Source organism: Saimiri boliviensis, chromosome 3 (genome assembly GCF_048565385.1).
Source record: "Saimiri boliviensis isolate mSaiBol1 chromosome 3, mSaiBol1.pri, whole genome shotgun sequence".
Taxonomy (NCBI): Eukaryota; Metazoa; Chordata; class Mammalia; order Primates; family Cebidae; genus Saimiri; species Saimiri boliviensis.
The window spans coordinates 80,902,148-80,923,094 of NC_133451.1; the positions used below are offsets into that span (position 1 = coordinate 80,902,148).

At 35.2% G+C, this 20,947-nt stretch overlaps 1 protein-coding gene across 1 annotated transcript; it reads left to right on the forward strand.

Moving 5' to 3' along the window:
• Positions 1 to 5,720: 5,720 nt before the first annotated feature.
• IBSP (integrin binding sialoprotein) lies at positions 5,721 to 17,961 on the forward strand. Its single transcript, XM_003923992.3, has 7 exons — positions 5,721 to 5,800; positions 8,486 to 8,553; positions 8,647 to 8,697; positions 8,793 to 8,870; positions 12,375 to 12,437; positions 16,130 to 16,288; positions 16,896 to 17,961. The coding sequence occupies exons 2-7, from the start codon at positions 8,500 to 8,502 to the stop codon at positions 17,433 to 17,435; spliced, it is 945 nt and encodes a 314-aa protein (XP_003924041.2). The 5' UTR covers positions 5,721 to 5,800; positions 8,486 to 8,499; the 3' UTR covers positions 17,436 to 17,961.
• The last annotated feature ends 2,986 nt before the right edge of the window (positions 17,962 to 20,947 follow it).

A 20,947-nucleotide genomic window follows, 5' to 3' on the forward strand; every position in this document is an offset into this window, starting at 1 on the left:
GCCCAAAGTCAAAAGCTAGCAAGAAGGCAGCCTATAAAAAACTATTTGCAAACCATGTATCTAATAAGTGGCTAAGTTCCAAAATATATTTTTAAAACTACTACAAATTCATTTTTAAAACCTAGTAATTCAATTACAAATGGGCTAAAGACTTGAATAGACATTTCTCCAAATAAGCATACATTTGGTCAACATGTGTAAAAAGACACTCAACATCACTAATCATCAGGAGATTGCAAATAAAAACCACAGTGAGATAGCCCCTCACACCTGTTAGAGTGGCCATTATAAAAACAAAAATTACAAGTGGTAAGGATGTGGAGAAAGTGGAATCCTTATACGTCATTGGTGGAAATGTAAAATGTTGCAACTGCTGTGGAAAATAGTTTAAAGGTTCCTCAAAGAATTAAAAATAGAACAACAGATGCTCCTCAACTTATGGTGGGGTTACATCCTGATAAACCCATTGTAAGTTGAAATATCATTAAGTCAAAAATGCATTTAATACTGAACATCATAGTTTGGGCTAGCCTACCTTAAATGTGCTCAGGACACTTACATTAGCCTATAGTGAGGCAAAATCATCTAACATACAGACTATTTTATAATAAAGTGCTGAATATCTTATGCAATTGATTGAATACTGTATTGAAAGTGAAAACCGGAGGGTTGTATGGATACTCGAAGTATGATTTCTATTAAACGTGTATCACATTCACATAATTGTCAAAAAAGTAATAAATACAACCATTGTAAGTTGGGGACTGTCTGCATATAATATAGTACTTCTGGGTATTTATCCAAATTCCTATATAATACTGTCTGTATATAGTACAGTACTTCTGGGTACTTATCCAAATTCCTATATAATACAGGACTGTCTGTATATAATACAGTACTTCTGGGTACTTATCCAGATTCCTATATAATACAGGGCTGTCTGTATATAGTGCAGTACTTCTGGGTACTTATCCAGATTCCTATATAATACAGGGCTGTCTGTATATAGTACAGTACTTCTGGGTACTTATCCAAATTCCTATATAAAACAGGGCTGTCTGTATATAATACAGTACTTCTGGGTACTTATCCAAATTTCTATATAAAACAGGACTGTCTGTATATAATACAGTACTTCTGGGTACTTATCCAAAGGAATTTTATTTGGATCTCAAAAAGATATTAGTGCCCCATGTTCATTGCAGCACTATTTACCAGAGCTGGATGTGGAAACAACCTAAATGTCCATCAGTGAATAAGTAGATAAAGAAAATGTGGTATATGCATACAATGGAATATTATTCTACCTTAAAAAAGAAGGAAATTCTGAAATATGAGACAACATGGATGGACCTTGAGGACATTATGCTAAATGAAATAGCCAGTCACAGAGGAACAAACATGGCATCATTCCATTTGTATGAGACATTTAACATGGTCAAACTCATAGAATCAAAGAGTGAAATGGTGGTTGTCCAGAGCTAGTGGGAGAGGAAAATGAGAAGCTGCTAATTGATAGCATAAACTCTCACTTATGTGAAATGCTTAAGTTCTTGAGATCTGCTGTATAATATTGTGCCTATACCTAACAGTATTGTACTGTACACTTAAAAAAAATTGAGACAGTAGATCTCATGTTAAGTGTTCTTTCCAAGATAAAATAAAAATTTTTAAAGTTTGGAAATATAAAAATTAAAAGCTAGCAAAAGACAGCACGAAGACTTTAATGGTTAATTTCAAACCCTATAGCCATAGAATTGATTGTAAGGGAAAATAGGCAAGGTGCCTGTGATTAGAATATTACTGCTCTAGCCTGGCAAGTAGTAATGAGAACTTGAACAAAGACAGAACTGACAAGAAAAAAGGGAGAAGGTTGAATTATAAAAGAAACATGAAAGTGGTGTTAATAAAATTTGACAATTGAGTATATGTGGCAGGTATATTACAATGAGTGTGGGGTTTGCCAGAATGGATTCATCTTACAGAGCAGCTGGTCATGGTGGGACAATGAGATGAATCTCTGCTCACATGCCATCTAAGAGAATCAATTCATAACTGTTTAAATGAATAAGAATGTTATGATCATGAGAATTGCAGTAAAAAGTGTTGTTGGGGCAGTCCTGATTATAGAAATAGCAAAGTTAGTAAGCATCAGTGATTTTTTTCCTCTAGGACTATTTCTCAGAGAAAATGCTTTAATGAGCATACATGAAAAATCTAATCAATTTAGTAGCTAGAGAACTGTTGGAAAGGGTTTGTTAGGGTTAATGACGTACTGAAAATAAAGCATCACAGTATATTTTTAAATTGAAACAGTCTTAGGGATCACCTATAATAGTTCTATTATTCTCTTAAAAAACTATTTATAGATCATTTTAAACATATATATAAAAGTGGAGAAGCTGGGTGTGGTGGCTCACGCCTTTAATCCTAGCACTTTGGGAGTCCAAGGTGAGTGGATCACCTGAGGTCAGGAGTTCAAAACCAGCCTGGCCATGATGGTGAAACCCCATCTTTATGAAAAAAAAAAAAAAAAAAAAAAAAGTGGAGATAAATATCATGAATTCCCATTATTTATCAATAATTTGACAATTATCAATTTATGGCCAATCTTATTTAATCATTGTCCCCACCCTCAGTTAACTATTTTATCTCTAAAAGACAAGAATTCTTTTTAAAACCAAATAATAATAATATCATCACAACTAAAAGTTAACAATAATTCCTTAATACTCTGAAATACTCATTAGCGGCCGGGCACGGTGGCTCAAGCCTGTAATCCCAGCACTTTCGGAGGCCAAGGCAGGTGGATCACAAGGTCGAGAGATCGAGACCAGCCTGGTCAACATGGTGAAACCCCGTCTCTACTAAAAATACAAAAGATTAGCTGGGCATGGTGGTGCGTGCCTATAATCCCAGCTACTCAGGAGGCTGAGACAGGAGAATTGCCTGAACCCAGGAGGCGGAGGTTGCGGTGAGCCGAGATCGCGCCATTGCACTCCAGCCTGGGTAACAAGAGCGAAACTCTGTCTTAAAAAAAAAAAAAAAAAAAAAAAAAGAAATACTCATTAGCATTCAACATTTCTCCAATTGTTTCATAATTTCTTTAGAAATATCTCTAAAGTTCTTTATAATTTATAGTTTCCCTTTCCTTATTATCCCTTCTATTTTATTGAAGAAATGGGGTAATGCCTCTAATAAAGTTTCCTATGTTCTGGATTATCCTGAATGCATCCCAGTGGTGTTATTTTACATGTTCTTCTATCCTTGTTATTTCCTCCACCCTGGGAGATATAGAGGCCTGATCAAATTCAAGTTTACTTAATTGATCAGAATGCTCCATGAGTGTGAAAGCACATATAATGGTTGATTTCTACTTTTTGGTAAAAATGCCCTTATTTTGTAAAGGTGGTTTAAATTGAAGTCTCAGAATGGTTAAGAGGCAGAGTCAAGTTAGTGGGAGAGTCAAGATTAAAACCTCAGACTTTTGAGTCACAGTCTCTACCTCTTTCATTATATCACGTTACTATCAAAAAAAGTTTGCTAAGTGACTAGAACACAGCAGGTGTTCTGTTAGGCATTGCATAAGACATGGTCGCACCACTCACAAAATTATCTGAGGCAGAAATCAGGAAGTCATCCTAGGCTTCTCCACCTCTCTTACTTCTACCAAGTCCTACTGACTGTATCTATTTAACATAGCTCTCATTTGTTCCCTCCTCACCATCCCCACTGTCACTGCATTATTTCAGACTTCATTGTTGATTTCTTGGACCATTACAATTAACCTTTGTAAGCTGCCCTTCTCCATAACAATCTTGCCTTCTTCAGTCACTGCTGCCTTGTTAACGAAAGATTTTTCCAACTGCAACTCTGAAATGTTATTTTTCTCCGTTTTCATGATGGAGTTTATACCCCTTAGTGTGACTCACAGGTCCCTCCATCACCTGGCTTTGCCTATCCGACCAACCTCATGTGTCACTACTTTCACTCATTATATTCCAGTCTATTGAATTATTGAAGTTTTCTGGATACGCCAGCAAGAATATGCAGTGATTAACAGTGTGAGCTCTAAAATTAGACATACTTGACTTTTATCCTTGAATTTTCCCATTACTAGTTGTGCAATACAAGGCATACTTACCAGCAGTGTACCTCATATACCTCACCTGTGTAATGGGAATAATCTCATAGAATTCTTTTCTGTGTATGAAGAATGAGTGAAATAGTGCAGGTGAAGAACTCGCATGTGAGCACTCAGTAAATACAGGATGGTGTTGCTATGTGATTTCATATGCTTTCATAACCTTTGAACACATTCCAAAGAATGTTTCTCTCTTCCTTCTTGACAACCTCTCCCTCTTGATAAGCCAGCAAATTCCTACTCTTGTGTAATGGCCCAGCTCCACTGCTCTTTTGCCAATTAATAGTAAACCTCTCTCATTTCATAGCACCTTGGAACCTTGTAGGTATTTAGGTTACTGAATCCTCTGGCTATATGTCTATCTCCCTTGCACAACTGTGAAATTTTTAGATAGAAACCATAGTTTATTGTTTTCTTCTCACATCTTATATCATAGTATGGCTCAGTAAAAAGCTCCATAATTTAAGTTTTGGTAAATTGAACTAAATTTATGGGGTTGAATAAAATTGAAAGAATGGATCCAACTTCTCTTTTTATGAGTCTGTATTTTCCAAGTAACTTTTCTGAAAGAAAGATGACTTATCCAAAGAATTTAATTGGGTGATTGGCACACAACTTAAAAATGATGTTCATTAATTTTTGATTTCTCAAGTAGACTTCACAACTGGAGGAAGAATAAAATGACTGGACTAGGAGAATATGCAAACTGCTGAGCTAGATTTCCCTTTGTAAATCAAAAAATTCGTACTTTAGTTTATCAGTCCGTTCCTTGGGGGCCAGTTTTCATGAATATTTCAAAAACGATGGATCACTCCTGCCAGCTCTAGTCATTTTGTTATATTCATAGGAAAAAATTAAATATAAATGAATGGAAAAAAGGTGAACAGAGGCCCAAGAAAAAAATGAGCTGACCTCACATGCATGGCAGGAAGGGCCACATAAATGGACAATCTAAACAGGTTTAATTTACAAAACAAAAGATAAAATCTGCCTCTCAGTGGTATGATTCTCAAAAGTTCTAACTTTTATATTCAGCATTGTGTTTTAGCAAATATATCTTATAAAGTCTGACTGATTTAATCATATCAACTTTATGAGTCACTGACGCATATTTCAGGAGAAAACATAAAATTATTGATATTAAAATGTTGATTGTTCATTAGCTCCTTTCCTTAATATTAGTTTTTCTTTTCTTTTTTAGCTAAACTAATGTAAAATTATATGACAGTAAGCTTTCCTTTCTTTCAACATAGTGAAAACGTAGATAATTAAGAAAATTTTAAAAGGTTAAATCTTTTGCTATTTATTTTAATTCAAATCCAGTATATTATTATATATATTCGGAACCCAAACTATTCATCTTCATCTAAACCTTCAATTAAATTCCACAATGCAAACCTCTTAGCTCTAGAACCACATTGCATGTTTATTCAACTGATCCTGCGTCTTGAAAAAGTGTTGAAGTTTGGGGGTTTTCTGGTGAGAATCCACGTTCTGACATCACCTTGGTCATGACAGTGATTGGCTGTTGGAAGGCAAAGAAGAGTTTATAGCCAGCAAAAGCAAGTGAATGAGTGAGTGAGAGAGCAGAGGAAATACTCAATCTGTGCCACTCACTGCCGTGAGCCTGCTTCCTCAACCCAGGACTGCCAGAGGGTAAGATTTAATAAGAAAACTTTATTATCATAAAATCAGACACTCCACAGTTTACGTCTCTGAACTTGGTTTTGAATTTTTCATTTAAATGATGTTATTGCATTGTGTTGAATGGTTATGTGGTTTAACAATTACTTATCATTAAACTGGCACTTCAGATTTTAGATTCTTTCCAAAAGGCTAAACCTGTTAACCTAGGCATGTAAATAAATTCTTAATATTATGCACAAAAAACTAGATTATGCTTCTTACTTTTGTTCTCTGCACATTATAGATTATCTGTTTGTTTTCTCATTCTGATGCATTCGAGATAACCTGATCGAAATACTATTTTGCATTTATAAATCTGCCTAGATGTACACATATTTCTCTATACATTATACCTAGTCTGTACTTCAAGTATATATGTTATCTTTTTAACATATTAAACATTAGGTTTTGATGTTTCCTATAGCTCTAAAGTCGGAACAGAAAATATATTGTACTAACTAGAGAAATAAATAATGTTGGTACTTTATCATACTCTTTTCAATAAAAACTTGAAATTAAAACCTCGAAACTCTCCTTTAAGAATGTTTGAATTGCTGTTTGCATTAGTAGTGATCACTATAAAGGTCTTTGCTTTTTGGTGAATCACAAAGTAAATAAAATAGGATTATAAAGGCAGCCAATTCTGCCTACATGAATTACTTGGTTCTTTGTATTATTATTATTGTTGTTATGTCTGCCATCTTTTCATCTGGTTATTTTAATTGATTGTTATAGAAATTTATGTAGTCAAAGCTATTTCTATAGTTCTATGTAATTAAGTTTTTAGCTTTTTAAAATATTACAAATATTCTGACCCTTTTCATAAAGTTCCAAAGCAATAATCTTTCTGCTTGCTGATGTACTTGGCCACAGCTGGCAAAGTTGAAAGCATTATTTAGACCACCCCAATAGCAATCAGAGCTGCCTAAAAAGATGGGCTCCTTCAGGGGCAAAGCCTTTTTATTTCCTTGTGGCCATCAAGAACTTTTATTAAGATAGGGAGGACTGTGAGAAACTGTACCGGCACCAAAATCCGAAGACTCACTCTGCCACACAAAAAGAGTGTGACTTAGGACCCAAGACAGTATCTTCAGAACTTGGTGTCAGATACTCAATAAGGATGCAGTAAATCTTAGCTGATGATGACACAATACAAAATTTACCAGCAGGGTTCAATATATGACATGAGTTTTACACATTTTAAATGTTACTTTTCAAAATGTATTCATGGGGAAATTGCCATCACCAATACATTTCACTTCCAAAATATTGCTAAAGCTATGACTATGTATAAGAAATTGCTAACAGTTAAATGTGTATGTAACTGCAAATGGATGAGTGTTAGTAGGTTTTCCACTAAGCTTGCCCAACCTCTATTATGATATAATTTTAAATACCATTTTACTAAATAAAATTAAAATAGGATAGGATTTCACTATCTCCTCTTACTTATGAGGAATCTACGTGGAACTGAAGCTCTTTGCATGGCTGCAAGCCCCGAGAGCTGCATCTTCCTTGTTCCATAGAATTGAAATTTTGATCCATGTCTATCACCCTAATCCTAGAGAGTCCCTAATCCATCCCAGTACAGTCTCACACATTAGCAGATGGAAAGCTTAAATGGAGCTGGAGGCAACTAAAGTTGAGGAAATCTTCCCCCGATATCCCAAGGCAAAACTCTGAAGAACTCATCTCATGGGATCATCTTTAGGGGAGTGGCTGCTGGGTGTCACATGCTATCAGAATAGTATTTCCTGTATTATGGATCCTCTCTGTCTCTGTCTCTCTCTCAACCACCCACCCATACACACACACACACACACACACACACACACACACACACACACACACACCAATTATTCCAAGATAGTCAGAGGAAAATATCTCCTACTTTCCATTTTACAAACAAACTTTTAGCCCCAAAACCTATACAGAAGCTGGAAACTGCTTATAGTGTATTGGTGATATTTGCTTTTTTGCGTTTGTTTTTGAAACTGAATCTCACTCTGTTGCCCAGGTTGGAGTGCAGTGGCATGAACACAGCTCACTGCAACCTTGGCCTCCCAGGCTCAGCCTCTCGAGTAGCTAGGCCTACAGGTCTGCACCACCATGCCAGGCTAATTTTTGCAATTTTTGTGGAGAACAGGTTTTACCATATTGCCCAGAGTGGTCTCAAACTCTCACATCAAGAGATCTGCCCACCTTGGCCTCCCAAAGTACTGGTTTTAGAGGCCTGAACCCACATCTGGTCAAGTTTTTAATTGTAAACAAATGGCACACCACTACACTAACAATTCAATTTACTTAGCTGACACTTTCATGTCGATGATACCTAGAGGGCCCTTAGCCCAGTGTGAAGTACCCTAAGTATTCAAAATCTCTTGCAGTAATGAAAAGGTCTTCCATTAACAAATCACAGAAACTAGGTTAAAACCAAGTATGGAACTCAAGGTTAGACAGATGGGTTAAGTCAGTCTTACGTTACTTAAATGGAAGGAATAATTTGAAAATAAAAGCAGTAATTTAGTTTTAATTAGTCAAAGTGACAATTACACAGAAATGAAAACAAATTAATACTTGGTCTTTGAGTATGAGCAAAAAAGTTATGCTTTTAGTTTTAATATTTTCTTAACCTTACCACTTCATTAATTCCAGAAGCAATCACCAAAATGAAGACTGCTTTAATTTTGCTCAGCATTTTGGGAATGGCCTGTGCTTTCTCAGTAAGTTCTTTATCAAAAACCTACAGTTATTTTCAGTTTCGTCTTTTTATGTAAAAGAAAAATTATACAATAATTAAATGTTCTTTAAAACAGATGAAAAATTTGCATCGAAGAGTCAAAATAGAGGATTCTGAAGAAAACGGGGTAATTAATTTTAGCATACTTCCTTGGCCTGATTATATCTGCTGTATATTTATTACATATTAAACATGAATATATTATTTACTTTGTTTACACAGGTCTTTAAGTACAGGCCACGATATTATCTTTACAAGCATGCCTACTTTTATCCTCCTTTAAAACGATTTCCAGTTCAGGTAAGTATAGAAATCCATTTTTCTTCAGTTTAATTTCTATTATAATTTAAAGAAGATAATTTAAATTTAACTAGAAAGCACCTAAATTCAACTCTCACTGAAGCTCAGTCAGTAAGACTTCATACTATACGAAGTTTGTTTTTAGTGACATAAGGTTTATTTCTAAGTTCTCTTTTAAAACAGACATATACACAGAGCAAAATCATTTGTATCATTTGGGTACAGTCTAGAATGACATAATAAAAACGAACACCATACCACATTGAGTCCTGGTATTTTTGCTAACTAACAGACAAAAGGGGACAGGTTTTTTTTTTTTTTTTTTTTGTCAGGAAAGGTATTTTCTTTTTTTCTTTTTTTTATTTATATTTTATTTTTTTATTGCATTTTAGGTTTTGGGGTACATGTGAAGAACATGCAAGATTGTTGCATAGGTACACACATGGCAGTTTTATCAGTTGTTGACCAATTAGGTCAGTGACAAGGTTACTAGCTGTCTTGTTATAGCTGATTCAATACTGTCAGATAGCTGTTTTACATGTGACACTGTAGTCCTTTAATAGGGGAAAAATTGACTTCATAAACATCAGAGGCCATTATTTTGTAAAAAGCTTGATAATCAATGGTAATTTCTGAAGATTTTCTGCATTTTAACCTGTGTGGGTCACTAGAGCAATATGTCATACACCAGAGCATAATTATAACAGTAAAACTGCAGAGGAAAGAAAGAAATTCATGACATGCATGAAAAAAGCTTGTGAGAAAAACAAACCATCCCTTAAATTTGTAAACAAAAAGAAAAATAACTAAAACTAAAAATAAGAGTTTCTAATTTTGCTGGGTTACCTGTGAAGAGCGCCTTTGAAAACCAGAGGGTGTGGTGTTGATGTTAAATATACAACAAACAAGGATTGCACTATTTTTAGTACTATACAGTTTGGGTTCAGGGCACCAATTATGCACCACTTGACCCAGGACTCCTGAGACACTAAAAGCAGTCAGGACGCTGAAAACACATGAAAATGATGTCTCAGCACAGTGGCTTGGCATTGCATCTTACCATATGTTGGGCTAATCCATCTCTAACCCATACAATGATAGGAAATGATCATTTTAAAGTATTTCTAGCACCATCATAATTATGGGGGATTTGTGTGGCCACAAAAATGTGATCATGAATGAAACAAGAGTTGTGGGTTTTCAGAATTGTATTCCTTTCTTTGGTTTGCCTCAGGCCCATAAATAAACAGTGCACATTTGAAAGTTTGCTTTGTTCTCTTTTTTAAACTAAATGGAAATGATAGTAAATTCAACTCTGAATAGCTCCTAAACTTTTCTGAAATACTAGATACATAGAGATACACAGAGATATTAATTCCCATCTGGATATTTTTACAGATACTTATGTATGTTCCAATTAAAATGTCCATAGTGACGCAATATTAGGAGATGTTGCATTTCTGAATATTGATAGACCTGAGGTTTATAGATCAAGAAGCTCTTTAACATACATTTTTATCACAAATTGTATGCAGATAGGTCTATCTCAACTAATGTAGAATTTGTAAGATAGTTGTTTTTAAATAAAATTATATAAAATATTTCTCCCAATTCAACTGTCTGACCTAGTATTCATGACCCATTCTCCTAATTTACAAAATTTTATTTTCCTTAAGTGTATTGTTAGGTATTTAGTGCCCAAGTTGTCACCCTAAAATACACTAAGCTACACTGGCTTTGAAATTCATGTTTTAATCAAACAAATCTGCATTTATATACAATCATTTCTAAAATACCAGTTACAATGAAATATGTTATTTGAATTGCAAAGTTATTAGCAAGCTATCTACTCCAGTTTATATGTCTGCTGGACTATAGAAATGAAAGTGTAAGTAAACATAACATCCTAAACTTCTTAATTGAGAAAACTGCCTTTTTGTGATTCAAATGATATTTTATTAGTGTGTGAACTCATAGAAGGCAAGAATGTAACCTTATATTTCTTTTATCAGACTCATCTCCAATACGATACAAGAGTTGTGGGTTTTCAGAATTGTCTTGCATTTCGGAACTCTCATCTATCTGTGTAGACAGATAAAATACCTCTTGGAGAATCCATTGGACTTAGTAACAAATTGGTAATAAGGCATAAATGAAAGACAGGAAAAAAGAAAATAACAAGGCTTCAAGGCATTTCATGCAGCTTTTAAAGTGTTCTCGCTGCAGACACTAACTGAAGAGGGATGTGGTTGTTAGGGAGACAGCCAGAGGTGAAGGAGCACGTAAAGTGATTGAAATACCGTCGCTGAGAAAAACAGTTCTGATTGCATAAATATTCTGTTCTCTATATTTAAGTTAACTAACAAATAGAAATAGTTCAAATATAATGCTCTATTCACCTTCTAGGCTAGAGAAGGCACAACCTTTAAGATTAAGGTCATGGCAGTGGAAGAACAGGTCTAATAATTCTCCTTGCCACTCAAGGTTATTCTTGGCTCGAGGCAACAAGCATTCCCTTTCCCTGGGTGGATGACGTGGCCATCTGAAGAATGAGCCAACAGGGACAGCCTCAGTAGTATTGGGACATGAATGTTGTCTCACATCTGATTTCTTCGGTTGGATTTACATTTCCTTTTAAAAGGAGAAAAACTTATTAGCTTATAATTTTTTTTTATATACAAAATCTTTGGTTTAATTTCTTCTCATTCAATCCCGAACTTGTTAGACAGATGTTATTCTATACAACACCCTAAATAATTAAAAGAATACATTTTTCTCTCATAAAAGTTTTACTTCACATATATAAATTAATTAGGAACTGGCTTTAATTAAAATTAAAGATAATAAAAATTACATGCAAATTAAATTTCTTTAAATTAAATACTAATTTAAATTCAACAGGAGAGCTCACTATGTAAGAGAATCATCTATAAGAACTTTGGTTTCATAGTAAGCTGAATCATTTCATTTATGTTTTATAAATAAAATTTTAAAATGTGAACTATATCTTAGCCCAAGGTCTACCTTAAACTGGCTGGAGAAGTCACTATTTTTGTAGGTTGCTGATTCATTCTTCATCAAATTTAAAAATTGGATCAGACAATTCCCTTGTTCTCTCAAAGTTAAACAATTTTGTGATTCATTGCTCTAGTTTTTGCATACAAAATGTTTCAAAATATTGTCAATGCTTTGGAAGTTGACAAATGGGGCATCCAATTCATATCTTGATCATTGTAAAATACCTATATTTCTCCAACTTCATTTTGCATGTCTAATCTCCTCCTATCTTTCTCACATCAGCATGCAATCTGTTCTTAGTAAATAAATCAGTCAAGATGGTAATACTAATTAGATTAAGTAAATATTTGTTTGTATTTTATCATGATTCAATCAGCAAGAAATTTAAACTGCTATGGAATACATTTGTACACAGATATGTGTATACATACATATATATATATATATATATATATATATATATATATATATATTTTTTTTTTTTAGGGTAATAGTGACTCATCCGAAGAAAATGGAGATGATAGTTCAGAAGAGGAGGAGGAAGAGGAGGTAAGGAATTTTACAATCTTTTCATAACAAAGCAGACAGCACACAAAAAAATAGGACGCTAGTCTTATTACAGTCTGAACTCAGCAAATAGCCATTGCTACCTTACAAACTACCCAATAATATCCTACTGGATAAGTAGAACGTCATTTTAATTAGAGTCCACTAACATGATTTGTTTAAAACACTATTGCAGTTTTGGGTTGAAGTTACTTACTCAAGACCAAAAATGTCTCCCTTTTAAGTAGAAGTGTATAAAATCTGATAAAAAGCAACAGATAGTATTATTTCTATTTAGGTGGCTAGAACATGATGTTAGAAGACAAGTGAATAATAATCCTAAACTCAGTGCAAGACTTGTTTTAAAAACTGAATTTTAAAATTTAATTTACCAAGAAGGTAATATGTAAAAACCAGTTTATATCCTCTACAATATTATTGTGATTCATTAGCTTTTCATAACCCACAAAATAGGGTTATTCTTTTTAATAAAAATTTCAGGCCGGTGTGATGGCTCATGCCTGTAATCCCAGCACTCTGGGAGGCCAAGGTGGGCATATGACTTGAGGTCAGGAGTTTGAGACCAACCTGGCCAACATGGTGAAACCCTGTCTCTACTAAAAATACAAAAATTAGCCCAGTGTGGTGGCATGCTCAGGAAGCTGAGACACAAGAATTGCTTCAACTCAGAAGGTGGAGGTTGCAGTGAGCCAAGATCCTGCCACTGCACTCCGGTCTGGGCAACAGAATGAGACTCTGTCTCAAAAAAAAAAAAAAAAAAAAAAAAAAAAAAAAAAAAATCATATGTCTTTTTGGGTAACAATAAAATTCATAGGTATATAAATATCTTCCCATATGGTTTTATAGATCAGTGTAGTCCCTGGCTAAGATTCATCTACATGTCTTGGAAATTGTGCTACCATGTTTATAACTGAAACTCTTGCCTAAGGAAACATGCCAATTAGGATGCATCTTCCTGCATAGTCAATTATAGCTATCCACTGGTTTGGGAACATTTTAAATTCAGGTATTCTCAGGTGCTATTTATGAATGGACAATGATAGTCAAAAATGGATTATGTCTAAACAGCTATCTTGAAAACAAAATGGTGTGGGAACTTGAAAAGTGACAAATCATTAGTTTGGTATATTTTTAACTATAGAAGTAACACTTCCCGTATCATAATTTATACTAACAGCTTGAAGGAAGCCCTTACAAGAATGTTATGCCAGTACCAGGAAAAACACCACCCACTAAAGCCCACAAAATTTCTCCTGGAGTTCCACATAGCAATCTTACACAATAACCAGACTAGGGTTATCAATTTTGTTATAGCTATTTGCTTTACAGTGATTGTAAAATTTCCTTTTCAACTAGATTTCCCAGCTAGATTGCATATCTTTTGGGATTGGCTCTTCACTTGTGCTGGTGGTTGAGGATTGGGGGAGATTGGGACTTCTTTGGAGGCTCTGATGAAACCACCTACACACAAAATTTTGCGAAGGATCTCTGAATATTCCCGGAACATATCTGCAGATACCTCATGACCATAGATTAAAATCCCTGCTTTGGAGAAGAGCCATGCTACCCAGTTTTATATCTCCTCATGCTGCCTAGCAAAATTTCGTATACATATATGGTGTCCAGTAAATATCTGGTGGTTTGGTTTTAAAACTTCAGAGGAATAAATGCAACAAAGTTCATTCATTAAAAGTAGTAATGGAAAAGTGGATAAATGAAACCGGAAGTCTTTCATTCCAAAGAGGTTCTGAGACGTTGTTTTTTCCCGTTCTCTAAAATTTTATTAGCGACTTAGGTTAAACGTAGAGCCTCCAAGGATTGCATTTGCATGAGGAGGGTACTTAGGCATATTTTTTTATTTGATGATCACACATTTTCTTTTTCCACTCCTAAGCTATTTAATCTCATTAAAAATCTTCTACTGAAAAATACATAATAAAATTATCCTAATTTTACAGTTCATTGAAATTTCAGAATTTGAACTCATAAGTGAAACTAGCATTCATATCAAAAAGCAGTGCCTGCCTTGTGTTCCATTCCATTCATTAAAAAACCCCAACAAAGGCAACCACTATTTTGATTCTTAATAGATAGATTACTTTGGCCTGTTTTCATATATTATAAATGTAGGATCATACATCATTTACTCTTGTGTGTCACTTCTTCACTCAACTTTAGAGATTCATCCATACTGTTCTGTAGTTGTAGATCATTTATTCTTGTTGTCAGTATTTCATTATGTGAACGTACCAAAATGTGTTATTCTTCTGTTCATGGGCACCTGAGTAGTTTCCAAGTCTGGGCGATTACAAAGTGCTACTATAAACTTTCTAGAACTTCTTCTGGTGAACATATAAATATTCATTTCTGGAGGCCATTTCACCTACAAGTGAAATTTTGGAGTCAAAATCTACTAAGGCATATGTCAATCTTAGTAAATGGTAAACAGCTTTCCAAAACAGACATACTCAGGTAAACTCTCACCATCAGTATATGAGGGTTCCAGTTGCTCCACATTCTCACCAAGACTTGCTTCTTTCAGTCTTGTTAGGCAATCTAGTGAGTTGATAATATCTTTGTAAGCCCAAATTAGAGCTGTTTTTCTATCCAATAACATTTTTGAAATCTCATACCCGTCAACAGATTGACCTATTTTCCTATTTAACTCATGTGCAGCAGAACATCCTTAAATAAAGTATCTGGGAAAAGAAACTTTAGTCATGACCCAGCCACCAATAAACTGCTATCTATTTGACCTCATATGAGTCATATAACCCAATCAGATTTTTCACCTGCAAATAGTATATTCTCCTACTCTAGGGATCTTTCTAAGGATGCTAACATTAATTTCTTCTTCCACCTTTGAAAGATCTGTTGAAATAAAGCATAAATATGAAACAATAAACAAATACTATGGTGTTTTGGGGATATATGACACAATTAGCTTGGAGACAACTTGAGGTAGACTCTGATAGTACCACAATCTTTCATTGAAATGGTGAAATTTACAAAGCTGATGAAACGTGTGGTGCTTTAGTCACTTTGTTTTAATAATAGGCAGGCTAAATATCTGTTTGTTTGTTTTAAACTTTAAAAGTTATCACAATCTATTAAAATGTGTTGAAATGAATTCAATTTTCCAATGCTTGTTTAAATAAATTCTCTATATAGGAACCCCTGACTTTCAATATTAGCTGTGAATTACACTGAAATCAACTCAATTAGAAAACAATTGCCTCACAACATGGAATAAACACAAAAGAATGAAATATTAAAGATTATAATAAGCATTCATTTGAAGAGTATTAATTTTCAAAAACACCTTTATGCAATAATATATCACTAAGAATTTCTTAGAGTGTTTAGTTTTCTCCTTGTACAGAAAAATGATGTGTCAAATGCCTGAAACACAAATGTTTTTTAATTAATAAAATACAAAGCAGAAATATCTAAAACATAATATAGTGTGGTAAGGAGGATCAAATAACAGAGTTGAGCTCTTAGAAGTGAGAAGTGCAATTGCATAAGGGAAGGCAGGCTTTGAGTGATCAGCCAGCGGAGGGATACAAACTTTTTCCAAATAATAAACCTCCGACAAATGATTCACAGCTCCAATAAACCTTGAACTATCTTCGAGGTAGAATAATTTTTCTTACCTTGAACATTTTTACCAGGGGGCTTCAAATGAAGAAGAAAACAATGAAGAATCAAATGAAGATGAAGACTCAGAGGCTGAGAATACCACACTTTCTGCCACAACACTGGGCTATGGCGAGGATGCCACGCCAGGCACAGGGTATACAGGGTTAGCTGCAATCCAGCTTCCCAAGAAGGTAACAATGAAATTATTCCTCCAAAATGTAATTATTACCATTAGTAATAATGGTAATGTTAAATCTTTTAAAAACTTTTTGACTGGAGTGTAAGGGTATCCTAACACTATACACACAGTATTTTATACTATCTTCATTAACTCGTTAAAAAAGTGAGAGCAGATACCATTTTCCTATTTACAAATAAGAAAAGATCTTCTCCCAGGCAAGTTCTCCTCCCATGTTATTACACTGTCTTGTACATTATAAAAGAAGACTAAGGACACACATCTAGGAATGGATAAAAGGTCCTGACAGATAATGACGGCATTTCAGGATTGAGAATTCAAGACAGAAAAAGTGAGTAGCAAAGTGCTAGGAAGACTCTCCCCCAGGAAAGGCGTTATCCTTAAACAACGGCACACTTTCCCCATCAAAACCCATGACAAAGGGATTTATCCTGACGTTTTAAAGCCTTCAATCATTTTGTAAATTAAATTGATCTTAATTCAAATCAGATGCCTAGAACAAGGCTGTCAGTGTAGAATATTGTGTTGGATGAAATGATGGCCTTAAATTTTACACTTTTCAAAGCTAGATTTGGGTTCTTTAAAATGTTTCCTTTCAGGCTGGGGATATAACAAACAAAGCTATGAAAAAGGAGGAAAGTGATGAAGAAGAAGAGGAGGAGGAGGAAGAGGAAGAAAATGAAGAAAGCGAAGCAGAAGTGGATGAAAACGAACAAGGCATCAACGGCACCAGTACCAACAGCACAGAGGCAGAAAATGGCCACGGCCGCAGCGGCGGAGACAACGGGGAAGAAGAAAGTGTCACTGGAGCCAGTGCAGAAGCCACCACAGCGACCGGAGGGCAGGGCAAGAGCACATCTAAGACAACAACCTCTCCAAATGGTGGGTTTGAACCTACGACCCCACCGCAGCTCTATAGAACCACCTCCCCACCGGTTGGGAAAACCACCACCGTTGAATACGAGGGGGAGTACGAACCCGCGGGCACCAGTGAATACGACAATGGGTATGAAGTCTATGAAAGTGAGAATGGGGAACCTCGTGGGGACAGTTACCGAGCCTATGAGGATGAGTACAGCTACTTTAAAGGACATGGCTATGACGGCTATGGTGGTCAGGATTACTACTACCACCAGTGAAGGTCCAGCTTGGGGTGAATTCATCCGTTCTGGCTTTGCATCCGGCTACCATTCTCAATGTTCAACTCAGGAAGGTGCAATATAACACATGTGCATATTATAATGTGGAATGGTACTACTGTTCCAAATTTTCTGTAATTGCTTCTGTAAAGCAACAGGCTTCTTGTCTCTTTTTTTCTGGCATGTATGGAAAGGTCATTGTAAATCAGCGTCATTTATCAAGCGGTATGCCAACTCATAAGATCAAATTCCGTTGAATGGTTTGAGGTTGTAGCTCTATAAATAGTAGTTTTTAAAATGCCTGTACTATTGCTAACTGCAGAAACATACTCTTTGTACAAGAAGTGCTTCTAAGAAGAATTTCATTGGCATTAATGACACTGTATACAATAAACGTGTAGTTTCTTAATCGCACTACCTATGCAACACTGTATATTAGGTTTATCATCCTGATGTATTTTTACGTGACTTGTATGGATATTCTAATCTATGAGTTTCATCACAAATAAAAATGCAATCCTTCAAATGTGTTATAATTAAGAAGAGAAGTGAGAGATTCAGAATGGAAAAAGGTGAAACAAATGGAAGACAATTTCACCAAAGGAGAAAAGCTTATTTTCACTATGGTTTAAAACTAAGAGGAATTGTAAACATTTTCGTTGGAATACATCAACATAACTAAGACTTTGCCATGCTTTTGGGCAGTGTTATCCATATACATCAGGGGAATGAATGGCTCCTATTAAAGTTGCCAGATATAACAAATATAATACAGGATGCCTATTAAATTTGAATTTCAGATAAACAATGAATAATTGTTAGGGTAAGTATACACCTTGCAATATTTTACCTTTGTGAAATATGTTGGACGTACTTATACTAAATAACTGATTCATTACTTATCTGATACTCAATTTTATTATTTATTTATTTAAGACAGAGTCTTGCTCTACCACCCAGGCTGGAGTGCAGTGGTATGATCTCGGTTCACTGCAATCTCTGCCTCTCAGATTCAAGCCACTCTCCTGCCTCAGCCTCCCGAGTAGCTGGGATTACAGGCACACACCACAACATCTGGCTAAATTTTGTATTTTGGGTAAAGACAGGATTTCACTATGTTGGTCAGGTTGGTCTTGAACTCCTGACCTCAAGTGATCTGCCCACCTGGGCCTCCCAAAGTGCTGGGATTACAGGCTTGAGCCACTGCACCCAGCCCTGATACTCAACTTTAACTGAGTGCTTTGTTTTATCTGGCAATCCTATTTCTACTTGGTTTAATTTTAGCTGGGCAAGAGGTGGAATGAAGTAGAAAAAAACTCTTACACAACACATACACACAAAGGAGGGCTGATACAAAGACTTAACGGTGAGTCACATTTTGGTATAAACTTGAAAGCAATTTAAAATGGGAGTAAAGAAGGAAAGTAGATCATGAGAAGGAGCAAGAAGAACAAAAATGCATCCATCTTTTAATTTATTAATTGATAAGTTGTATTGAACATCTACAGAGCCAGACAATGTTCACACATTGAGCATATGAAAATGAAGGATACTGTCTTCGGGATAATTTCAGTCTGTTAGCTACCAGTTGTGAGACTTTACATGCATGATGACAATCATTTTTCCTACTTTTCTTGTTATATCTTTGCTCTAAAATTCGTTTCCCAAATATTCAAACCACACATTTAAAAATATTTGGTCTTAAATAATTTTTTCCCATAATTTATTGGGGTACAGGTGCTATTTGGTTACATGAATAAGTTTTTAGTGGTGATTTGTGAGATTTTGGGGTACCCATCACCCGAGCAGTATACACTGCACCGTATTTGTAGTCTTTTATCCCTCGTCACCTCCCATTCTTTCCCTCAAGTCCATTGTATCATTCTTATGCCTTTGCATCCTCATAGCTTAGCTCCCACATGTCAGTGAGAACATACAATATTTGATTTTCCATCTCTGAGTTACTTCACTTAGAAAAATAGTCTCCAATCCCACCCAGATCACTGCAAATGCTGTTAATTCATTCCTTTTCGTCTGCATAGTATTACAACATATATATGTGTGTGTGTGTGTGTGTGTGTGTATGGTGTGTATATATCATCAATAAACTGTGGTGTGTGTGTACATATTGTGTGTGTATATAAATATACACATATACATATATATATATATACACACACACACAAACATTATATATACACACACAGCACAGTTTATTGATGGCCACAATTTTACAATTGCGAATCATGTTGCTATAAATATGCATATGTTCAAATAATGACTTCTTTTCCTCTGAGTAGATACCCAGTAGTGGGATTGCTGGATCAAATGGTAGTTCTACTTTAGTTTTTAAAGGAATCTCCACACCATTTTCCATGGTGGCTGTACTAGTTTACATTCCCACCAGCAGTGTAGAAGCATTCCACGTTCACCACATCCACACCAACATCACTGTTTGTTCATTTTTGATTTTGATCATTCTTGCAGGAGTAGGGTAGTATGGCACTATGGTTTTTATTTGCATTTCCCTGATCATTAGTAATGTTGAGCATTTTTTCTTGTTTGTTGGCCATTTGTATATCTTCTTTTGAGAATTGTCTATTCATGTCCTTAGCCCACTTTTTGGTGGGCTTGTTTGTTTTCTTCTTACTGATTTGTTTGAGTTCATTATAGATTCTGGATATTAGCCCTTTGTCAGAGGTGTAGAATGTGAAGAAATGCTCCCACTTCGTGGCTTGTCTGTTTACTCTGCTGACTCTTCCTTTTGTCATGTAAAAGCTCTTTAGTTTAATTAGGTTCCAGTTATTTATCTTTGTTTTTATTGCATTTGCTTTTGGGTTCTTGGTCATGAAATCCTTGCCTAAGCCAATGTCTAGAAGAGTTTTTCCAGGGTTATCTTCTAGAATTTGTATAGTTTCAGGTCTTAGGTTTAAGTCCTTAATCCATCTTGAGTTGATTTTTGTATATGGTGAGAGATGAGGATCCAGTTTCATTCTCCTACATGTGGCTAGCCAATTATCCCAGCACCATTTGTTGAAAGGGGTGTCCTTTCCCCACTTTATGTTTTTGTTTGCTTTGTTGAAGGTCATTTGGCTGTAAGTATTTGGGTTTATTTCTGGGTTCTCTATTCTGTCCCATTGGTCTACATGGCTATTTTTACACCAGTACCATGCTGTTTTGGTGATTATGGCCTCATAGCATGGTTTGAAATCAGGTAGTGTGATGCCTCCAAATTTGTTCTTTTTGCTTAATCTTACTTTGGCTATGTGAGCTCTTTTTTGGTTCCATATGAATTTTAGAATTGTTTTTTCTAATTCTGTGAAGAATGATAGTGGTATTTGGATGGGGATTGCATTGAATTTGTAGATTGCTTTTGGCACTATGGTCATTTTCACAATATTGATTCTACCCATCCATGCGCATGGGATGTGTTTCCATTTGTTTGTGTCATCCACGATTTCTTTCAGCAGTGTTTTGTAGTTTTCATTATAGAGGTCTTTCAACTCCTTTCT

Coding starts and splice junctions, on each gene's coding strand:
- IBSP (XM_003923992.3), top strand. CDS start 8,500: ATGAAGACTGCTTTAATTTTGCTCAGCATTTTGGGAATGGCCTGTGCT. Junction 12,438..16,129: donor AAGAGGAGGAGGAAGAGGAG/GTAAGGAATTTT, acceptor CATTTTTACCAG/GGGGCTTCAAATGAAGAAGA. Junction 16,289..16,895: donor CAATCCAGCTTCCCAAGAAG/GTAACAATGAAA, acceptor GTTTCCTTTCAG/GCTGGGGATATAACAAACAA.